The 24042-nt window shown below is 45.6% G+C and overlaps 1 protein-coding gene across 1 annotated transcript; it reads right to left on the bottom strand.

Moving 5' to 3' along the window:
* Window positions 1–1341: 1341 nt before the first annotated feature.
* On the bottom strand, window positions 1342–22606 carry PSMD9 (proteasome 26S subunit, non-ATPase 9). Its single transcript, XM_042911032.1, has 6 exons — window positions 22341–22606; window positions 17590–17692; window positions 13095–13306; window positions 10851–10952; window positions 2583–2671; window positions 1342–1874 (listed from the first exon to the last, which is right to left on the bottom strand). The coding sequence occupies exons 1-6, from the start codon at window positions 22587–22589 to the stop codon at window positions 1847–1849; spliced, it is 783 nt and encodes a 260-aa protein (XP_042766966.1). The 5' UTR covers window positions 22590–22606; the 3' UTR covers window positions 1342–1846.
* Window positions 22607–24042: the final 1436 nt, after the last annotated feature.

A 24042-nucleotide genomic window follows, 5' to 3' on the forward strand; every position in this document is an offset into this window, starting at 1 on the left:
TTCTGCAAAACCAGCTTCGTTGAATCTACTGGGATCACTTCAAAGTGACTCTCAGAATCTCAAAGAGACAGCACACGTGGCCATCCTGAGGTTTCTAAAGGGAGACTTGGCAGGAAACTCTTTGGTCCTCTCATTTTAGGACAGTGTGAATGATGCTCCCTATCCCCTACCCCCAGGTCCCACCCAATGCTGGTTGATTAATAAGCATACATCTCAAAAAAAAAAAAAAAAAAAAAAAAAAAAGGATCAAACTGATGGTACAAGCTGTGTTTATTATAAACTAGGATTTATAAAAAGAGATTGGAAAACACACTTGAAATCAGAACACACAATTTAAACAGCAAACACTGGTAAGCGTGGCATGTTCTGTGCCTACAAGGGGGGAACACATGTGGAGGTACAGCTAGAATACAGTTTGGGGCAAGAACTCAACAGGAAGGCTTTCCAGTTGAGCGATGAGAATCCATGCCTTGAAGTACTGCCCCGGTACTGACTCCGGTCAAGGCAAGCTGGTTTCTGTATCCAACCCAAGCAAATCCACTCCCAAGGAGCACAGGCATGCCAACAGAATGGGCCACACCTGACCTCTGAAACAAAGTGGTCTGCAAGAACTATGGAGATAAACGTGGTGATAGGTGAAGAAAGAAAGACACAGGGTCACTAAGAATCACCGAAACCCGTGCTGTCACGTGGAAGAGAGAAAATAAAAGGAAGGAGGCTGATTCAAGAAGTCAGATTGGCACACACTGCTGGTTCCCCTTAGCCATCGAGCACACCTTGGCAGTTTACAAGCTACTGTTGATCTGAGCGGATGACCAGGAGGCTCAATTATAAAAAGTCAAATTAGAAGAGAATTTGCAAGGTTTTTTTTATTCCAGAAACAAAGGGAGCTTGCTGCCCTCTGGTGGGTTATAGAAAAGGAAGCCGACACCATGGTGGGCTACCTGGGGAGCCTCCTGGCTTTCCCTGTTCTTCCAGGGAGCAATTTTGGCCCCGGATGTCCAACTGCTGGCCCATCTGCCAAGGGTGCAATTTCTGTATCCAGAGCAGCAATGCCACAATGCAAATGCAGATGGTGCAGCCTGAGTGTTTGGAAACCTCAGTTACTAAGGATGACATTCCTGAAGTATTGTTGGCCGAATCTTGACTTCAGCACCACTGTTGGTTTGTTCTGTCCAACCCCGGTTTTTGTTTTGTTTTAAAGTAAGCCGTATGTCCCATGTGGGGCTTAAACTCAGAACCCCAAGATCAAGAGTCGCATGTTCTACCGACCTAGCCAGCCAGGTGCCCCTGTTCTGTCCACTTTTTTTTTTTTTTTAAAGTAATCTCTATACCCAACGTGGGGCTTGAACCTACAACCCTGCGATCAAGAACTGCACGCTCCACTGACTGAGCCAGCCAGGCGCTCCTGTCCGACTTTCTAAAATAATGTTCTAATTTCTGTCTGAGCTTTGGTTTGGGAGGTTCATAAGAAATTCAGTTAGGGTGATAACATGGGTCATATCAGCACTGTAAACCTGTGTTTATTTGGGGGAAAAAATCCTAAAATAAAGACATATTGGCACCTGCCAGAATAATTCCAGCCCACTTGCCCACAATCCAGATGGCTCCCACTTAGGGCCATGGCCTAATATGCAAAAGATGCCAACTACAAACCAAGTTAACAATGTCTTAATCCCAAGAGATTACACTGGGAGGCCATAGTGTTTCCACTACCCAGAAGTTCAGGCTTCCAGCCTCTTCCAGATGCTTAAGCTTCAGGGAGAGAAAAGAAGGAAGAAATCCCCACCAGACCCAAGTCCAGGGCAAGGGAAGATGTTTTCCTATTACTGTTCCCCAGAGGCAATCATCTTTGCAAAGGAATAATGTTGCAGCTGGAAGAAAAGAAAAAGGAACAACGTAAGTTTGGCAACTCCATTTAGCAAGATCAGAAAGTGAGCCGTCTGAGTGTTTCATCCACATTCTTTAATTCTTTTATTTTATTTTTTTAATTTTCTTTTTAAATGTTTATTTATTTTTGAGACAGAGGGAGACAGAACATGAGTTGGGGAGGGGCATAGAGAGAGGGAGACACAGAAATCTGAAACAGGCTCCGGGCTCTGAGCTGTTAGCACAGAGCCCGATGCGAGGCTCGAACCCACGAACTGTGAGATCATGACCTGAGCCCAAGTCGGACGCTTAACCGACTGAGCCACCCAGGCGCCCCTCTTTAATTCTTTTAAAGCACATGCCCAGTTCTCTGCACCGGCAGCACAGAGCCTGCTTCAGAGTCTCTGTCTCCCCCTCTCTCTGCCCCTCACCTCCTCACACTCTCTCTCTCAAAAATAAATACATAAATATTTAAAAAATAAAATAAAGCAAATGCCCAGTTAATGAAAGAACCAGAGAGACCAGGGTTCCCTCTGCCTCCAGATCTGCAATCTCATTCCTGCCACAAGCATTTATCACGAGTTTCTGCAGGCAATCTGGGGAATGCCATCATTTCCCAGTGGCTCCCACCTCCTCCCCACAGCTTTATATCCAGCAAACACCCAGGTGACAACCGACAGTTGCCTTATGAATAAACAGAAATGATACTTTACCCCAGCAGTCCTTTTCCTGCCCAGCGGGTTGGGACAAGTCTAAGCTGGTGTTTCTCCCCTCTGCGGATCACGGTCACATTCAGGGGCTTCTGAAAGGACAATAAGCTCATATATTCAACCTGTTCAGAATCCAAAGAGATTCAGACTAAAATGCCGAGATACTGATTTTTGCACATCAGGTTGGTAAGGTGCTTATATGAAGTATAACCCGGCAGCTGTCAAGAGTGTGGGGGACATGGCGCTCTTGGGGCGGCTAATGGGGCTGCAGATTGGCACCATCTTCCTGGACAAACACGTCTCCCCATGAAAAAAAAAACCTTTAAAAGGTGCCTACAAGATACATTTTGCAAAAGTACAAGATGATATATGAACAAAGTGTTCATTCTAGGACTGTTTATAAATTCAAAAACTGAAAACAACCAAAATATCCCTCAATAAGGTATTATTCAAATACAGCAGAGTGAATTAAGCAGTTTGGGTAAAAACAAAACAAAACGAGCAAAACATGAACCCATGTGAATACATGTTTTTTATTTTTTTACTTTTATTTTTTTCAAGGAGGCTCCATTCCCAATGTGGGGCTCGAACTCACGACCCTGAGATCAAGAGTCACATGTTTTACGGACTGAGCCAGCCAGGCGCCCCTCAATATACGTTCTAAAAGGACATAAAGATTGCTTCATGCATACAAAGGTTTCTGGAAGATACACGAAAAAACTGTTAACAGTAATTACTCGCAGAAGAAGCACTAGGAGTTTGGAGTGAAAGACGACATTTGCTTTTATATCTTTCCATTCAATTAATTTGTTTTTACTATGTGTATGTATTACTTTAGTGTGAAAAATTAAAATAGCATACCAAGGAAACTTACGCATTACAACAAAGTGCATCAAAATCTAGAACTTTTGTGCATCAAAGGACACTACTGACAGAGTCAAAAGTAACTCACAGAATGGGAGAAAATACTGGCACATCATATATCTGATAAGGGATTAATATCCAGAAGAAACAAAGGACTCCTACAACGCACAATAACAGCAAACAACCTGATTAAAAATTAAGCAAAAAAACCTGAGTAGACATTTCTCCAAAAAAAGATAAACAAGTGGCCAAAAAGCACATGAAAAGATGCTCCACGTTACTAATCATTAAACAAATGCAAATCAAAACCACAATGAGGTGTCACTGCATATCCATTAGGATGGCTACTATCCAAAAACAGAAAATGACGAGAGTTGGTGAGGATGTGGAAAAACTGAAACCCGTGTGCACAGCTGCAAGAGAACGTAAAATGGTGTTGCTGCCGTGGAAAACAGGGTGACTGTTCCTCAGAAAACTGAAAGTAGGATTACTACATCGTGGGAATGCAAGCTGGTGCAGCCACTCAGGAAAAACAGTCTGGAGCTTCCTCAAAAAACTAAAAATAGAACTACCCTACGACCCAGCAATTGCACTACTAGGCATTTATCCACGAGATACAGGTGTGATGTTTCGAAGGGACACATGCACCTCAATGTTTATAGCAGTGCTATCAACAAAAGCCAAAGTAGGGAAAGAGCCCAAATGTCCAACGATGGATGAATGGATAAAGAAGATGTGGTATATATACACAATGGAGTATTACTCGGCAATCAAAAGAATGAAATCTTGCCATTTGCAACTATGTGGATGGAACTGGAGGGTATTATGCTAAGTGAAATTAGTCAGAGAAAGACAAAAATCATATGACTTCATTCATATAAGGATTTTTAAGAGACAAAACAGATGAACATAAGGGAAGAGAAACAAAACTAATATAAAAACAGGGAAGGGGACAAAACAGAAGAGACTCATAAATATGGAGAACAAACTGAGGGTTACCGGAGGGGTTGTGGGAGGGGGGATGGGCTAAATGGGGAAGGGATGCTAAGGAATCTACTCCTGAAATCACTGTTGTACTACTATATACTGACTAATTTAGATATAAATTTTAAAAAATAACAAATGAAATTAAGCATTCCATAAAAAAAAAAAATCACTACATCATCCTACATTTAACCCTCTTAGTATCCATCCAAAGAACTGGAAGCAGGGACTCGAACAGATATTTGTACATCCTTGTTCATAGCAGCATTATTCCTAACCAAATTATTGGTTAGCATTATTAGCTAACCAATAATTAGCCAATAATTAGCCAATAATTAGCATTATTCCTAACCAATTCCACCTAGCCAAAAGGTGGAAGCAAACCAAGTGTCCATCAATGGATGAAGGAATAAACAAAATGTGGTCTATTCATACAATGGAGTATCATTCAGCCTTAAAGAGTAAGGAAATTCTGACACACACAACAATACGGGTGGACCATGAAGACATTATGCTAAGTGAAATCCACCAGCCACAAAAGAAGAAATATCGTCTGATTCCACTGATCGGTCCAGAGGCATAGAGACAGAAAGCAGATTAGTGATCACCAGAGGCTTGGGGAGAGGAGAATGCAAAGTTAGTGTTTAACAGGTATAGAGTTTCAGTTTGGAAAGATGAAAAAGTTCTGGAGATGGATGGAGGGGATGGTTGCAGAACAACACGGATGTACTTAAATGCCAGAGAGCTGCGCACTTAGAAATGGTTAAAATGGGTTGAGCGTCCGACTTCGGCTCAGGTCATGATCTCACGGTTCTTGAGTTAGAGCCCCACATTGGGCTCACCACTGTCAGCCTGTCAGCACAGAGCCTGCTTCAGATCCTCTGTCCCCCTCCCTCTGTCTCTCCCCCGCTTGCACTCTCCCCAAAAATAATATTAAAAAAAAAAAAAAAAAAAGAAATGGTTAAAATGGTAAATTTTATGGTATGTATATTTTACCATAATTTTTTTTAATTACGGCAGATCTATCAATGTAATCTCTGAAATGTGACAAAACAGAGCATGAAGACAAAAACCAAAAAGATGCCATTTTTCACTCAGATGGTCAAAGAATGAGACTGCCAATAAATAACACAGGCGAGAGGGGTCAAGAAGCAAACCCTCACATACGCTATTCAAGAAAATGTGAACTGGGGCGCCTGGGTGGCGCAGTCGGTTAAGCGTCCGACTTCAGCCAGGTCATGATCTCGCGGTCCGTGAGTTCGAGCCCCGCGTCAGGCTCTGGGCTGATGGCTCGGAGCCTGGAGCCTGTTTCCGATTCTGTGTCTCCCTCTCTCTCTGCCCCTCCCCCGTTCATGCTCTGTCTCTCTCTGTCCCAAAAATAAATAAAAAAATGTTGAAAAAAAAAAAAAAAAAAAAGAAAATGTGAACTAATCCAAACTTTTTGGAGGACACTGTGACATCTATGGAATCTATAAATGTGCACTGCCTTTGACCCAGTAATTCCACTTCTAGAAATCTCTCGGACAGAAACCCTCCCACAAGACAAGAATATTCACGACACCATTGTTGGTGATGGGCAAACCCTGGGAACAACCTAAATGTTCTGTATGGAGGGATGGTTAAGTAAAAGATGGTAGACCGAGCAATGGAAAATGGTGAAGGTAGGTACGTACCCACACGGAAATCCCCTCAAAGGGGGGAACCTTTTGGGATGAGCACTGGGTGTTGTATGGAAACCAATTTGACAGTAAATTTCATATATTAAAAAAAAAAAAACAAAAAAAAAAAAAACCCAAAGTAGAATGAAGACGGTGTGATTAGTGTTTATCACGTTGTACGGGGGGAGATTCTATTCACATTCTAGCTGAATCCTTCACTGTAAGAACAGTGAAACCATCATGTAGAAAGGTGGCATTTGAATTGGACGTTGAAGCTTGGGTAATTGCTGGACTTGTGGAGAATGGGAGAAAGGGCACTGAAGGCTGAATACGAACAAAATCATATGGCAAATAACCTTTTGTCTCCTCCATTAAATGTAATTATCTTCCAAAAAAAAAAAAAAAAAAAAGGAAATCCCCTCAAAGGGGAGGGGGAAATCCAGAACAGTATGTAGGGTAGGTCTTGTTTGTCTTCTTTTTCTAAATTTTTTTTTCATGTTTATTTTTGAGAGGGGAGGGGAAGGAGAGGGGCAGAGAGAGGGAGACACAGAATCCAAAGCAGGCTCCAGGCTCCAAGCTGTCAGCACAAAGCCCGACACGGGGCTCGAACCCACGAGCCGCAAGATCATGACCTGAACCGAAGTCGGACACTTAGCCGACTGAGCCACCCAGGTGCCCGTCTTCTTTTTCAAAAAGCAATCGCTATGGACATATTCATTCACACTTAGGAAATATATGAGAGATACACTGAGTGCTTTGGTTCTAGAAACAATACCCCTAGACAAACTAGAAACCCAGAGGTCATCCTTGACATGGGCTCGGTGTCATATTAAAACCTATGTACTTCCATCCTAAAGGTCTCCTAGATTTGTCCACTTCCTTCCACCTCCAGCCCATTCACCAAAGCCACCATCACCTCTTGACCAGGCTGCTAAGACTGTCGGCCCTCCAATCAGCTCTCTACCTAGCATCTGGAGAAATCTTTCCAAGACACAAAGGTGCTTACATCTGTTCCTCTCAGCTTGCAAATGTACGTATGGCTCTCTACTGCTCCTCAGGAAAAAAGAACTACATCTTGACTAGGGACCACAGGGCCTCATGCATTCTGGCCCCTGCCAACCTCCCGGACCTGCCTCCTCCTCCCTTCCTCTCTCCCCCTTGCTCTGGTCTCCAACCATCTTCTCCAGCCCTCCCACCTCAGGGCCATGACCCTGCTGGAAAACTCCTCTCCCCGCCAGTCTCCAGCCTTGAACAACTTCTAACACTCACAGGTCACGTCCTCGGGAACCTTATCCTAACCCCCGTCGTTGCTCTCCTAGCCTCCTCAATCTTTTCCTTCATAATACTCATGACAGTATAGAATTACCTTGGATTAATGCTGGTCTCTCCCACCAAAGCGTCCCCGAGGCAAGGGCCTTCTGTTTACCTTTGTTGTTCCCACTTCAGCACCCGCACCTTGTCCAGCACTCAAACAGAGCAGGGAGGGTCCTCGGGAGGGAGAGACTCAGGACTTTTATCCTTTCCTCAAAACCTTTTGCATTAAAAGTGCATTATTTTTGGGGCGCCTGGGTGGCTCAGTCGGTTAAGCGTCCGACTTTCGCCCAGGTCATGATCTCACGGTTCGTGGGTTCGGGCCCCACGTCGGGCTCTGTGCTGACAGTTCGGAGCCTGGAGCCTGCTTCAGATTCGTGTCTCCCTCTCTCTCTGCCCCTCCCTAGCTCACACTCGCTCTCTTCGTCAAAAATAAACTTTAAAAAAAAATTTTTTTAAGTGCATTTTTATTTATGTGAGATATAATTCATATACCATAAAATGCATTTCAAAGTATACAATACAGTGCATTTTAGTATATTCAGAGATTCGTACAACCACTCCCACTATCAATTCCAAGACATTTTCATCCCTCAAAAGGACCCCAGTACCTATTAGCAGTCACTCCCGATGCCCTCCTCCACTCAGCCTCTGGCAACCACCAACCTGCTTCCTGTCTCCGTCCATCTGCCTGTTCTGGACACTTCACATAAATGGAATTCTCAGATACGCAGCCCTCTGTGCCTGGCTGCTTTCACTTGCCACAAATCCTTTCAAGGTTCATCCATATTACAGCAGACCAGCACTCCATTCCTTTCCACAGCTCAATAAAATAAACGTTGTTTATACTAAAGATGACTTTTTTTTAAATTTCAGATTTGTTTTCCTTTGAAAATACATGCATTTGATCCAGAAAGGCAGCTTTAGGAAGTTATCAAAAGAAACAGAGATTGGTCTACAAGAGTGTTCATTTCCAGGTTTCCCTAAAATTGGAAACCACCTAAATGTCTAATAACAGAATATAGTGGGTTTTTTTGTTTTTTTAATCATTTTTCTACGGACACAGAGCGGACCCTTGATTCTCAAGTCAGGATTCTGGTTCCAGGAGGATCCAGGGCCCTGAGGGGGGTGACGTGTTCCAACCCCAGCAGCTCAGCTTTTTTTATCTATTTGATATATTGGAATTCCCCGAGAAATTTCATTTGAAGAAAAGGTTCTGTCGCTTAAAAATGTTCAATGACTACTTTTGTAAGGAAGGATTTATAGCGTTATTAACTATAGTCACCATGCTGTGCATTACAGTACATAGTAATGTTGTATAGCATATTTGAAAGTTGCTATGAGAGTAAATCTTAAAAGTTCTCATCACAAGAAAAAAATATATAACTATGGTGATGGATGTTAACTAGACTTTATGATGATCATTTTGAAACATATACAAAAATGGAATCATTACGCTGTATACCCAAAACTAATATAATGTTATATGTCAATTATACCTCAGTAAAGAAGAAAAAAGGGGGGGGGGGAACTCACAGATCTATGAAGAGCTTAAGAATATATTTAACTAGAAAAGACAGACTCAAAACCAGTAGCTGTTATCACTAATCACCAAAAACCGGAAACAACCTAAATGTCCCTCCCTGGTAAATGGGTAGGCAATCTGGCGTTCACCTACACGGTGCAGCACTACTGAGCAACAGACAGGAGTGACTACACGCACGCACGACGACGTATGAATGAATGAATCGCAGACGCATGATGCAGAGTGAAAAGAAGCCAGACTTAAAGGGCCCCATATACTGGGCAGTTCCATTGACAAGCCATTCTTGAAAGGGTGAAACTACAGGGTTGGAGCACAGCCGCGCGGCTGCGTGGGGTGGGGGCTGGGGGAGGGGTTCGCCACCAAAGGACATGGGGCCATTCCGGGGAGGATGACGGAATTGCTCTGTATCTTCATTACGGCGGCAGTTACCAAACTAGGTACGTGTGTCAAAATTCACAGCACCGCACAATGAAAAGGGTAAATGTGGCTGTAGGTAAATTACACCTTAATCAAGATAACCAGGAGCTCTATATGCTGGTATATGAACAGACTAACCCTGGAAGGACACACAGCTGGAAAGTGGCTACTTCTAGGAGGAGGGGGAGATTCTCCATCATGTGTTCTTTGGTTCTGCCTTAAACTCATGTTATGTATTACCTCTTCGAGAAAAAAAAAGGCATATTTACAAAACAAACCAGTAACAATGATCCCAGACACCTGCAAGTTTTGAAGTATGTGCACCAAGGTGTGCAAGAGACATGAGTAAACCGTAACACGAGGAAACTCCAGGGAAAAGGAGTGAAAGATCAAGAGAGACTGTGGGTAAACATAACAGAATGAAACTACACCTGCACCACTTCCAGGAGCCTCACTGACAAGACAGGACAGCAGAGGGACAGCAGAGGGACACGACCACAGGACAAATAAAACGGAAGGAGACGGTACAGAAAGAGACGGCACCAAAATGAAAAGCTAACAAACTAGACGAGTGGTAACTGAGCAAGTACGGAAAACACAAACCCTGTTTAATTTACCCCTGTAAATTAAAGAAAAAAACCATTTCCAAGTAATCAAAATCACCATAAACTAAGTTAAAAGACCAGGAGCTAACAGGAGAAACATGTAATGTGAAAACAGGCAAAGGTTTAACATCTGTTATGTTAAAAAAAATTCCTACAAATCACTTTTTTAAAGGGACGAATACCCCAATGAGAAAAAAATATATAAACAATCCACAGAAATCAAAATATGACCATTAATGCACATAAAAAATAAGGACACTCAGCCTCACTGGTAACCAGGAAAATACAAATGAAAATAAGATGCCACTTTCGCAAAGACGTTAAAAGTAATAGAGAGTTCTGTTGATGACGTGATGCTCTCAGGCACTGCTGGTCAGGGTACAAATTAGTAAAACTTCTTCAGATTACCTACTGTAACTGTGTATAATACACTGAGAGCCTGTAAGTACTTTCCGGTATCAATGTCAAGAAATAGCACATGAACAAGAGTGTGTGACCGTTCGTGCTGGTAAAAAACCAGCGATCACCAAAACGTCCACTGATAAGGCAGGGGATGGACAAACTGGGGTCCACTCACACAACAGAGTGCTGTGCAACAGTGTAAGAGAGCAAGGTATGTGGAAACGAAAAGACTTCCAAGAAACACTGCTGAATGAAAGCAGGGATAGGAAGGAGGAAGGGGTATTTAGATAGGGCGGCTGCAAAGGTCTTATACAGGTGTCATCTGTACAAGATGAGGGATGGGCCTAAGGGAGAAAAAAACACTCCAACAAGTGCAAAGGCGCTGGGCCTGAGCAACATCTCTCTGAAGGCAGTAAAGACCCCAGCGACGATTCCTGGCCCTAGCGATTCCAGGGTTACTGACCGGATGTGACTTCCAACTCACCCCCTCACTGTGTTGCACCACGTTGCCAATGTTATGCAGAGACTGGAAGTTTTGGGTGTTCACAGAGCCAAACTCCACAATCTCATCATCCACTTGCAGACCCTAGACAGAGAAGAGAAAATAGAAAACGAGGGTAGAGGTTAAATGTGCTTCTGGTTTCTTTACCCTTCCACATCCAACTTTAACACCCAGGCCAAGAACGTGTTTTCTACAGGGGAGAATGGCAGGCACAAAGCAAAGAGGTCAGGGGTTTAGCTACTGCACATGGGAGAGGGTGGTGGATAACTGGGCCACCTCCCCCTGCAGGTTCCTTCTGGGACAGATCTAGTGAAAGGGGGCCACATCTGCCCAATGTCTGATAAAAGCTGGGGTTGTACAGGCCTTCAAGAATGAGGGGAAAAACCAAATGCTGCCTTCTGGGGTCCCGACCCAGGTTCAGGGGCAAGAAGAGGCAGAGCAATCTGAGCTTATTTTGTTCAGGGGTCAGGATTTAGACCAGTTTGCCCTAAAGGTCCCCAGACAAGCAGCCACAGGCGCAAGGCTGACCCAGGGCTAGTGTGACCCTTTCATTCCAAAAACACAGATCAGGATTCATTCACTCCTTCAACTTATATTTGTCGCGGGCCAACTACAGCCTGTGCTCGATGCTGTGGATAGAGTAATGAGTACAACGAAGCTTCTGTGTAACTTAACGTCTTGTGACCATTAAAGATGGCTGGCAGGCCCTGGCTCCAGGACCCGGTTCCATAACTGAGGAGCAATGTGTACTGGCACAAGTTACTTCAGAGCTCAGGGGCTTTTTTTCATGGGCAAAATGGGGGTAAAGATTACTGCCTATCCCAGAAGGTGGCTGTGGGATTAAAGATTAAATATGCAACCACATAAAACCTTGAACATGATGTTCAGAGTAGCATTCTTAATAATTGCCAAAAAAATGGAAAAAAAAACAAATGTTAACTGGTGAATGGATAAAAACAATGTGATGCAGCCATACAATAGAATATTAATCAGCCATAAAAAGGAAAGAAGGGGGTGCCCAGGGGGCTCAGTTGGTTGAACATCCGACTTTGCTCAGGTCAGGATCTCAGTTTGTGGGTTCGAGCCCACATCGGGGTCTGTGCTGGCAGCTCAGAGCCTGGAACCTGCTTCGGAGTCTGTGTCTCCCTCTCTCTCTGCCCCTCCCCTGCTCGTGCTGTCTCTCTCAAAAACAAATAAACATTAAAAAATTTTTAATAAATAAATAAAAAAGGAAACAAATAGGGATACATGTTCCATCAGGGATGAACCTTGAAAACATGATACTAAGTGGACAAAGCCAGTCATAAAGCATCATACGTTATATGATTCCATTTACATAAAGTATTCAAAATAGGCAAATTCATAGAGACAGAAACCAGACTTGTGGTTCCAAGGGGCTAGGGGAGATGGGGCTGGGGGTACAGGGTTTCTTTCTAGAATAATGAAAATATTCTAAAATTGATTGCAGTGATAGATACATAGCTCTGTGAATACACTAAAAGCCATGGAATTGCATTTTTTTTTTTTTTTTTTTTAGTTTATTTTTGAGAGAGAATACAAGCGGAGGAGGGGCATGGAGAGAGGGAGACACAGAATCTGAAGCAGGATCCAGGCTCTGAGCTGTCATCACAGAGCCTGATGTGGGGCTTGAACTCACAAAGTGCAAGATCATGAGCTAAGCCACAGTCGGACGTTTAACCGACTAAGCCACCCAGGTGCCCCGGGAAATCATATACTTTAAATGAGTAAATTTTACAGTGTGTGAACTGTATTCCAGTAAAGCTATTTAAAACTTTTAAAAATACACCAGGTAAGATCTGTAAGTCATTCGGCAGGACAGCCAGTGCCCAGCAAGGGTTCAGTAAATGGTGGCTACCGTTGTCATTCTCGTGTCTATTACTCACAGCCCAGCTAAAATACGCCCAACAAGAGGTCCTCTTTCCCTCTCTAGCAATATTTATCACCTCCTGCCTGTGTCCCAGGCCTCCCCCTGACCAGTCTGGTGGGAAGCTGGGACTGACTCCTCTCGAAACCCTGGCCCCAGCACAGGGCCGGGCCCCCAGGCCTTGGCCAGTGCTTGCCAAGTGAGTGGGTAAAGTGAAGCTGCAGCATGGAGAGATGACGAGTCTGTGTCCACAGTCCCACCCGGCCCACACCCCCACCCCAAGGCTACCCGACCCACGGCGCTCTCTGGCTATGGATTTCCGTGGCCGGGTTCTGGCTTACCGCGATGCTGGCCGGGGAGCCAGGGCTGATGCTGTTCACTTTGGCGAAGGCCTGAGGGGGGCTGAGGCCCTCGCTCTGGTCCAGGTTGCGGCTCATGGCCTCTTTGTGGGCCTCAGCCATGTCCCGGGCCTGCTTCTCCTTGTCCCGAGCATGCAGCTGGTGCAGGGCTTCCTCCACCTGCTTCATGACCGCCTTGTGATCGTTCTGCAGGCCTGGGAGGAGAATGCCGTATCAGGGGACAGGGAAGACAGCGGAGGACATGAGACTCCCACGTTCATTCACTGAATATTCAACAAGCACCTCCTACATGCCAGACACTGGACTAGGGGCTGAGGACAAACGTGTGGCCGAGACAGGGGACTACCCTCACGAAGCTCAGTCTAGCAATGGAGGCAGCCACAGTCACATCTGATGACTGTGATGAGGGCTGGCCAGCCAGGACCTGACCTTTTTAGTCTAGGAGATGAGGGGAGACTTCCCCAAGGCAGCGCCATTTCAACTGAGACTTGAAAGGTGAGCAGAGGAATCGTCCCGCTTTACTTCTCACCTAATTCCTCTGGAATGAAAAATGATGCCTAAGTCTACTAATACATGGCAAGTGATGTTCGGTCTGAGACCTAACAGGACAAAAGCTGGAAATGAGGAACCGTGGGGTAAAACCCTCTGATTTTTTTCAGTACTGATGGCTAATTCAAAATGTTGCAAAATAGGGCGCCTGGCTGGTTCAGTCAGAAGAGGCTCTTGATCTCTGGGGTTGTGAATTCAAGCCCCACGTTGGGTGTAGAGATTACTAAAAAAAAAAAAAAAAAAAAAAAAAAAAGATGTTGTGAACCACGATGCTAGTGAGTAAGTCACCGCAGCAGGCCAGTGCAGCACTGGCCTGGTTGGCAGCATTTTGATAACTTTCTAAACCTAAAAACAATTTCCTCTATTTCCTTCATTCAAGCCATGTCACTCCCAAGGTTCCCTTTGAGGAGTTTCAGAGGCCAGAGCCGCCAACCAGCACTGCCCGCCAATCCACGTCCAGCATCTGTGGGTCACGGACTTTCAGACTTTCCAGATGTCCTCGACTGGAAGCACACATGGCCACCTGACCTGGTTCCTCTGTCTCTGTCACTTCGAGGGAAGGGGAGGCCCTCAGGCATAATGGGACTCTGGGACCCAACCCACAGGAGCAGACACAAGAAAAGAACCCAGATTTGAATAAGTAGAGACATATACGTGGGCAGGAAGACTTAAAACGGTGTCAACATATAATATGTGGTCACTGTCTGACTAGAAAAGACCCCCTGGACAGTAAGCTCCGCAAGGACCCCCAGAATCGTCAGCAGTGCCTGGCACATGGTAAGTACTCCATATATAGCTGCCGGGTGATGGAATGGATAACTTCACTTATAATCTATTGCAATTCTAATCAGAATTCCAAAAAAAGTTATTCTCTTGGACAAAATGTTTCCAAGGCCTAGTTCAAAAAAATAAATTTGCAACTATAACAAATTCAGTATACTAAGATGTTAATAATAGGGAAAGTTGGGGACTGCATGGGACCTCTCTGTTAATATGTTTCCCATCTTTCTGTAAATCTAAAACTGTTCTAAAAAATAGAATCCATTTTTCTTTTTTTTAATGTTCATTTAGAGAAAGAGAGAGAGGGCAAGCATGCATGAGCAGGGAAGGTGCAGAGAGAGAGTGAAAGGGAGAATCCCAAGTAGGCTCCACGCTGTCAGGGCAGAGCCCTTCTCGGGACTTTATCTCACAAACCATGAGATCATGACTTGAGCCAGAATCAAGAGTCCGACACTTAACCGACTAAGCCGTACATACAGCCCCCACGCCCCCTCCCCAAATCCATTTTTAAAAATACAAGAGGAGCACATGACTGGTTCAGTTGGTGGAGCATGTGACCTGATCTCAGGGTTGTGAGTTCAAGCCCCATGTTGGGTATAGAGTTTAGAGTTTACACACACACACACACACACACACACACAAAACAAGAAACTTCTGAGAATAATTTTTCAAAAGGTTGATCAGCATTGCTCAACCAGATTCCTTTTTTTTTTTTTTTTAATGTTTATTCAGTTTTTGAGAGACAGAGTGCAAGCAAGGGAGGGACAGAGAAAGAGGGAGACACAGAATCTGAAGCAGGCTCCAGGCTCTGAGCTGTCAGCACAGAGCCCAACACGGGGTTTGAACTCATGAACTGCAAGATCATGACCTGAGCCGAAATCTGACGCTTAACCAACTGAGCCACCCAGGTGCCCCACAACCAGATTCTTAAATACAATAAAGTCATTAAGACAGTGTGACACCGGGGTGCTTGACTGGCTCAGTCAGAAGAGCATGTGACTCTTGATCTCAGAGTCATGAGTTCAAGCCCCAAGTTGGGTGTAGAGATTACTAAAGAAATAAACTTAAAAAGACAGTGTGATATTAGCAAAGAGATGTATCAACAGAACAGTGCAAAAAACTTGAGACCTAAATATGTCTAAAAATTCTCTATGTAATACTGCTAGCATTTCATATGAATGGAGAAAGAATAGGCTATTTAATAAATGGTGTTGGGAGGCGCCTGGGTGGCTCAGTCGGTTGGGCGGCCGACTTCGGCTCAGGTCATGATCTCGCGGTCTGTGAGTTCGAGCCCCGCGTCGGGCTCTGTGCTGACAGCTTGGAGCCTGGAGCCTGTTTCAGATTCTGTGTCTCCCTCTCTCTGACCCTCCCCCGTTCATGCTCTGTCTCTCTCCGTCTCAAAAATAAATAAATGTTAAAAAAAAAAAAAAATTAAAAAAAAAAAAAAATGGTGTTGGAACATCCGGGTAACCACCCGGAAACAAATAAGTCAGTGCCCTCTCTCACACCGTAGGCTCCGCTTCTCAAATTTCCCCCAGAATCCTAAGTGCCCAGAAAGCAGGCCACACCCCTGGGGAGTCTGAGGGTTTAGCCAAAAGCCCCAAATTTCCCTCAGTCTGATCGTCTTAATATGGCTTTTCCCTACCCTGTACCTTCCCTTTGTTTCAATACAAAGATGGCGTGCTTCTTTCCCCCAAATCTTCGAGGCAAAGTGACACTCTAAGAAGCTGTTCTGGGATCACACTGCAGCTTTGAGGAATGGTCGGCACCTTGAGCGGTGTCTCCTGCGGTTACTCGCGACCCCAGTGAGCAGCTCAGCTTTATACCACGACGTGCTGAGGACGGAGTTGAGGTTCACGCACATAAAACGGAGGTCCCTGAGTGACAAATGTGCACGACAAGTTCCCCTCTAACAGGACTTTGTGGCAGAGGCTGCTGGTTGCCCGCCTGTGACGGGGTGAATAATGGCCCCCAAAGGTGCTCTCGTCCTTGTCCCCAGAAGCCGCCCAATATGTTACTTTCCGTGGCCAAGGGGGCTTTATCCAGAGGTGGTTAAGTTCAGGACACTGAATGGGGAGATCATCCTGGATTACCCAGATGGGGGGCCCAGTGTGACCACGAGGGTCATAAGTGAAAGAGGAAGGCAGAGAGTGACAGGAGGAGGTGGGACGGTGGGACCAGAAGCTGGGGGATGACCTTGCTGGCTTTGACGATGGAAGGAGCTATGAGCCACAGGACACAGGCACCTCCAGAAGCTAAGATAAGGAAGATAAGGAAATGGGCTCTTCCCTAGAGCCTCCTGAAGGAACACAGTCCTGCCAACACCTCCACCTTAGACCCGTGACACCCATTTGGACACCTTATTATCGTAAGAGTAAATCTGTGCCATTTGAAGCCACTAAGTCTGAGAATTTATTCTAGCAGAGAACAGAGAACTGATACACTATCCAAACACTTCTCTCCACTTGTTCCTCAACCATGAACAAATAATGATTTTATTTAGGATCGGGAGATGCCCACCGTGGGGTACATCCCCCAACATGTCTTGCCGGCAGAGGGGCCTCGGAGGCGAAACAGAAATCACTGCAGCAAGGTGGGGGTGGGCCCCCAGGACAGATCTTTGAGGGGAGGGTGCTGGCTGGCTAAGGACCTTTCGTCCTCCTTACTTTCTTCCTTCCCTCCCTTCCTGCTTGGCGCACGGACACGGTGACCCTAAAGCTAGACATGTCCTAAGGATGGCAGAGCCAGGGATGTGGCGGCCAGCCCTGCACTGCCGACCTCCAAACGTCCGTACCGAGGGACTGAGCACTTCTGTGTGAGTGACCACAGCCAGGTCACTATCCTTACCAGCTCATACATAACTGCTTTGATTAGGATTGTGAGCAATATTTGACTTGGGCTTCTATTACCATTTCAGAAAAGTTTCCAGAGTGAAGCAAAGTCCTTAAAAACGAAATGAAAAACGAAACCGTAAATTTAGAACCCTAGAGGCCAAACCATTTCCTCCGTTCTGAGTCCCTCGATGCGGGGGGGAACGGTAAGAGAATCGCATCAGGGCAGAAGAGGGGGAAGCAGATTACTATGGAAGAAGGAGATTTCACTTGTGTGCCTTCAGCCTCGGGAAGGGCCCTGCACGCGCACCACTCACAGACGATGTTGTGCCTCGCGGTCCGGACTTGGTACAGGTCCACATCGGAGCGGGGGTACCCCTCGCAGTCCACCAGCGGCTCACTCATGCCAACGCCTTTTTGCTGGAGGGAAGACACACGGTTAAGATTTCGCAGGTGTGAAGTCCTCCAGACCTCCTTCCCTGTGCAGCCATCATAAAGGCGACAGTAACAAAAGCCGCCACATGCTGATCGCTTAGCACAGGCCACGGACTTTCCCCACACGCTCCCTCAACCACCCTCAAAGTGGGGGGGGGGGGGCAGGGGGGGCGGGGGGCGGGGGGGGGCACTATATTTTTTTATTGATTTCTAATAACACAAGAAATGCAGGAATCCAGTCTCCTCTTTTGAAGTCAGAACAGTGCAGAATAAGCTCTGCAGCTCATCCCCAAGGCCAGCCTCTTGGATTCCTCCAAACACTCCTTCCTACAGCAGCTGATACCTGGCTGGTGGCCTTGGAAGCTGGAGGGGAGTGAAAACCCCCAAGGACATCCAGCTGTGGCAGGACCTTGGTTCTTTCTGAAAGTAAAAAGAGATCTGAAAGGGATTTCAAAAGGTTTTTCATCCCTCAAGGACACACTGACATCAATTGCCTCTGGGGAAAGGAATTGGGTGGGTGGCTGGGGGACAGGGAGGGAAGAGGGACTTTTCATTTTATACCCTTTGGTAGACTCTGAGGTTTGACCGTGGACGTATATTCCCTATTCAAAACAATACATTTTAACATTTTAAAGACTTTTCCTGCGTAAATCAGAGCACAGCGCACAAAGGCAATGCAAAGTGTCGTGTTGTGTGATAGAGGGTAGAGATTTTGCAGTCAGACTTTGATTTTTTTTACTTTTTTTTTTTTTAATGTTTATTTATTTTTGAGAGAGACAGAGACAGAGTGTGAGTCGGGGAGGGGCAGAGAGAGAGGGAGACACAGAATCCAAAGCAGGCTCCAGGCCCTGAGCTGTCAGCACAGAGCCTGATGTGGGGCTCGAACCCACAAACTGTGAGAGCGTGACCTGAGCTGAAGTCAGATGCTTAAATGACTGAGCCAGTCAGGTGTCCCAGTCAGACTTTGATCTGAATCCCAGTTTTGCCGCGTACAATCTGGGTGCCCTTGGTTAAGACTCCTCTCCAAGCCTCAGCCTCCTCAATTATCAAATGGGAATAATGGCACTCAACTCCCTTCCCACTCGCGATGAGAATTAATGAGTTGACCTGTGTGGACAGCTTAGCTCAGTGCTAGGCGCACCCACAGTGGGGTGAATAGTGGCCCCCAAAAGATATGCCCCAAGTCCTAAACCCCCAGAACCTGTATATGTGACTATTTGGAAAAAGGATTTGGAGATGTAATTAAGGCTCTTGAGATGAGACTGTCTTAGATTCAGGGTGGGCTCCAAATCCAATGACAGATATCCTTGTTGAAAAGGAAGGGAGATCCAGGACAGGGGATCGTGTGAACAGGGGCAGAGACTGGCGTTATCCAACTGTAAGCCAGGGACGGCCGGCAGCCACCAGGAAGTAGGACAGGGACATGACATGGAACAGATCCTCCCTCCGAGCCCCCAGAAGAAACCAACCCTGCTGACATCTTGATTTCAGACTTCTGGCCTCCACAACTGTGAAAGACTAAATGTGTCATTTTAAGTCACCCTGTTTGTGGTAATTTGTTACTGCAGCCCTAGGAAATTAATACGCATAAAAGTAACAAGTCACGGCTGTAATTGTGGCAGCAGCAGAAAAGGTGCCCAGGATACATATATGCAGGACGAAAGATTCCATTCACTTCTCTATCTGGAAGCCACTGGGTTACACCTACTGTTTCCCGTTATTAACTGAAGTCCGTAGTTTACCTCAGCCTTCGCTCTTAGTGTCTTACATTCTATGAGTTTGGACCAATGTTTAATGAATGTACCCATCATCACAGTGTTACACAGGGTATTTTCACTGCCCTAAAAATCCTCTGTCCTCCACCTATTCATCCCCACCACTACCCCTGATCCCTGGCAACCCCTGATCTTTTTACTGTCTCACAGTTTTGCTTTTTCCAGATTCTGGTTGGAATCCTACAGATGTAGTCTTTTCAGACCGGCTTCTTTCAGTCGGTAATAAGCAATTAGGGTTCCTACACATCTTTTCAGAGCTTGCTAGCTTATTTAGTTTTAGCACTGAGTAACATTCCGTTGTTTTGAGATACCACAATTTATTTATCTATTCACCTACTTAAAGACCTCTTGGTTGGGACTCCTGGGTGGCTCAGTCGGTGAAGCATCCGACTCTTGGTTTTGGCTCAGGTCATGATCTTGAGGTTGGTGGGATCACACCCTGCGTCAGGCTCTGTGCTGACAGCATGGAGCCTGCTTGGGATTCTCTCTCTCTCTCTATGTTCTCTGCCCCTCCTCCGCTTGTGCTCACTCGCTCGCTCTCTCAAAATAAATAAATAAACTTAAAAAACAACAACACCTCTTGGTTGCTTCAAGTTTTGGCAACGGTGGAAAAAGCAGCTATGAACATCAGGAAGGTTTTCGTGTCAACACGTTTTCAACCCCTTTGGGTAAACAGCATGGAGCACAACTGCTGGATGGGTGGTAAGAGAATGGGGAGCTTTGTAAGAAACTGCCCTACTTTTGCATCCCTATCAGGACGGGATGAGAGTTCCTCCACACCCTCACCAGCATCTGAAGGTGGCAATTCTGACACATACATAGTACATAGTAGCACCTCGCGGGTGTTTTAATTTGTATTCTCTGATGACTTAGGACGTGATGCATCTTTCTATATGCTTCTTTGCCATCTGTAGATCTTCTGTGGTGAGGAGTCTGTTAAGGTCTTTGGCCAATTTTTTTTTTTTTTAATGTTTTTTACTTATTTTTCAGGGACAGAGAGACACAGCACGAGCTAGGGTGGGGCAGAGAGAGAGAGAGACAGACAGAATCCGAAGCAGGCTCCAGGCTCTGAGCTGTCAGCACAGAGCCCGATATGGGGCTCAAAACCACAAACTGTGAGATCATGACCTGAGCCAAAGTTGGATGCTTAACCGACTGAGCCACCCAGGCGCCCCCTTTGGCTGATTTTTTAATCAAGTTATTGTCTTTTTAGTATTGAGTTGGAAGACTTCTTCGTATTTTCTGGATCCCTTGTTAGGTAACTGCAAATATTTTCTCCCATTTGGTGAACTGCCTTTTCCCTTTCTTGACTGTGTCTTTGGAAACACACATTTTAAATCCTGATCAAGTCCAATTTACCTACTTTTTCTTTTGTTCCTGGTGCTTTTGGCATCACATCTGAGAAAGCTTTGCCTGATCCAAGGTCACAAAAGTTTATTCCTAGGCTTTATTCTAAGAGATTTATAGTTTTTGCTGTCCCCTCTTTTTGAAAACAAACATAGAGCAGGGCTTCAAGCTTCAAGCTTTTAGCCAGTGATGGTAGCTAATGACAAGGAATGAACATATTATAGCACCCTGATACCTATTTTTATTTTATATTAAAGGGGAAAAAATCTCATTTTTCCCCATATGCTGTAGAGCTATAAAATTTTCATTTAAACTAAATCAAGTAAAAAAGTGGATCAACTTAAAGAAAAATACAGTACAGGAGGTATATGGATACAGCATCTGCTTGAGGTAGAAAGTAAAGTTTGGGAAACTGTTAGCATAATGTTGAAAACACAAGTTCTGGATTGAACAGGCTTGATATCTGAATCTCACTTTGAGACTTTAAGTAAGTGACTTCCCCTTTCTGAGCTTCAGGGTAACATCCTAACTTCACAGGGTGGTTGTGTGGATTTCATGATCTAACACACACATAAGCCAACACTCTTCAGGCATACAATCAGCACCAATAAAATGGTACCCTGGCCTCCGTATGATGCCTCTATCTTACTCCCATCACCTAAAATGCATTCTATCCACCCTACATAAGATGTCTTTTATTCTTCCTCTGCAAATTGATTTGTGGCTTTACACTAAGTGACATAAGAAGAACTATCAGTTCGGTAGCCAGACGACCAGGGAACAAACCCACCACTGCCACTTCCCAGCTACATGACCCTAGACTAGGTTTGCCTCACCCTGGGCCTCAGTTCCCTCCCTATACAATAATGATAAAGAGCCTTACCTGTCACTCAAAGCTCGGTCTTTAGAGCAGCAGCATCAGCAGCGCTGGGAATTTGCTAGAAACACAGCATCTGCACCTGCGCTCCCGAGCTCATCAGAAACTGAAATTTTAACAAGATCCCCAGTGCTTGCCAAACACACGAAAGCTTAGGAAGCTCTGACGTGAGCGGGTTAGCAAAGCACAGATCTTCTGGTACAAGGTCAACAAGGACTGACGATGTTGGTGACATCCGAAAATTTATTAGCTCTGTGACCCGAGGCACGTTTAAGTAACGCCTCTGTTTCCTCATCGCTAAAATGGGGAGAGTAACAGCCTCAAAAGGTTGCTGTGACGGTTAAATGAGCTCATCAACGTAAAGCAATTAAAACAGCGCCCGGCACACGGTAAGCGCTCCATAAACCCATGCTACAGCACCAACACCGATTAGTCTTAATTGCTAATATTACTTGCTTCCTGCCGACAGAGGCCGCAGTTGCCGCGCCTTGGGCTTCCCAGGGAGGGAGAGACACACAGTTGAGAGCTCAAGCACAGGCCGCCCCTGCCTCCCAGTCCTCCCAGAACCGGGTGCCAGGTCAAGAGGCCCCGGGCTCCTCCTACTCCCGCCAGGGAACCCCGAGCCCACACTCACGCTCTCCAGCACTTCATAATTGGCTTTGATCTGCGCCTCAATCTCCTCCTTGCGCCGTATCAGCTCCTGGATGTCGCTGACAGTCACTCCACGAGCCTGAGAGGAGCCTTCGCTCTGCCCGGTTTGCTCCTCCGACATCCTGGACCTCCGCGCCGTATCCTGGACTCCAGGCTTCCCGGCTTCCTGGCTGCGGACGCCTGAGGGGACTACGGCTACGGATCCGCCCGCGGGCCAAACTTCCTCGGACATCAGCAAGTGCGAGGATGGGCAAGGGGCGTGGTTTGTGGACGGGCGGGGTCGCCGGAAGCCACACCCCTCTGGAAAAAAAATTGGTCTGGTGACTAGCAAGGACCACTACGGGGAGAAAAGGATTCCAGGTCATTCACACGCGCTGTCACCAGCCGGAACAGGATGATCTCTTTCTAGGTGACTCATTTGCTTTCTACATTCATTCAACAGACATCTATTGAGCGCCTACCACGTGGTTGTGCTAGAGCACTGTACAAGGCTATCTTCAGTTCAGCTCTTCACATCTACCCAGCCCTGAGCTTTTGCAAAACACCTTCAAGCTTTATCCTCCATTTTAAAAAAAGATTTTATTTTGGGGGTGCCTGGGTGGCTCAATCGGTTTAGCGTCTGACTCTTGATTTCGGTTCAGGGCATGATCTCACTGAGTTCAAGCCCCACGTGGGGCTCTGCAATGACAGCATGGAACCTGCTTGGGAATCTCTCCCTCCCTCTGCCCCTCCCCCGGTGGTGCACATGCGCTCTCTGTCTCAAAAGAAGCTTTTTAAATTTTTTTTTTTTTTTTTTTTTTTTGAGACAGAGAAGGACAGAGCATAAGCAGGGGAGGGGCAGAGAGAGAGGGAGACACAGAATCTGAAGCAGGTTCCAGGCTCTGAGCTGTCAGCACAAAGCCCAGTGGCGGGGCTCAAACTCACAGACTGTGAGATCATGACCTGAGCTGAAGTCGGTCGCCCAACCGACTGAGCCACCTAGGCGCCCCCTCTCAAAATAAACTTTAAAAAAAAAAAAAAGGAAAAAAGATTTTATTTTTAAGTAATCTCTACACCCAATGTAGGTCTCAAATTTGCCACCCCGAGATCAAGAGTTGCACACTCCACCAGCTGAGCCAGCCAATGCCCCCCACCTTATCCCACATTTTACAAACCCTACAAGCTTAGGTTCACATCTGGTTCTTGCCACTCACTGTAATGTGCATGACCTTAGGTAAATTACTTCACTGCTCTGAGGCTGTTTGCTCATCTCTAAAATGGTTGCATAGTGACAGTAATATATCTCAGAGAGCTGCCATTTGCCAACAAATATTTATTAAATGTCATCTATATGTCATATACTGTCCCAGGAGCTAGAAAAGTAAAGAATTGAGTTACAACTCAGTACCTCTTACATATTAAGGCCTCTATTGGGGTGCATGGGTGGCTCAGTCAGTTAAGCCTCTGACTTCAGCTCAGATCATGATCTCACAGCTTGTGAGTTTGAGCCCCCCGTTGGGCTCTGTGCTGGCAGCTCAAAGCCTGGAGCCTGCTTCCAATTCTGTGTTTCCCTCTCTCCCTCTGCCCCTCCCCCACTCATGCGGCGCGCTCTCTGTCTCTCAAAAATAAATACACATTTTTTAAAGAATTTTAAAAAGGCCTCTATAAACTTTGATAAAAATAGTGATGATAATAATAATTTATCA

This window comes from Panthera leo, chromosome D3, assembly GCF_018350215.1.
Source record: "Panthera leo isolate Ple1 chromosome D3, P.leo_Ple1_pat1.1, whole genome shotgun sequence".
Taxonomy (NCBI): Eukaryota; Metazoa; Chordata; class Mammalia; order Carnivora; family Felidae; genus Panthera; species Panthera leo.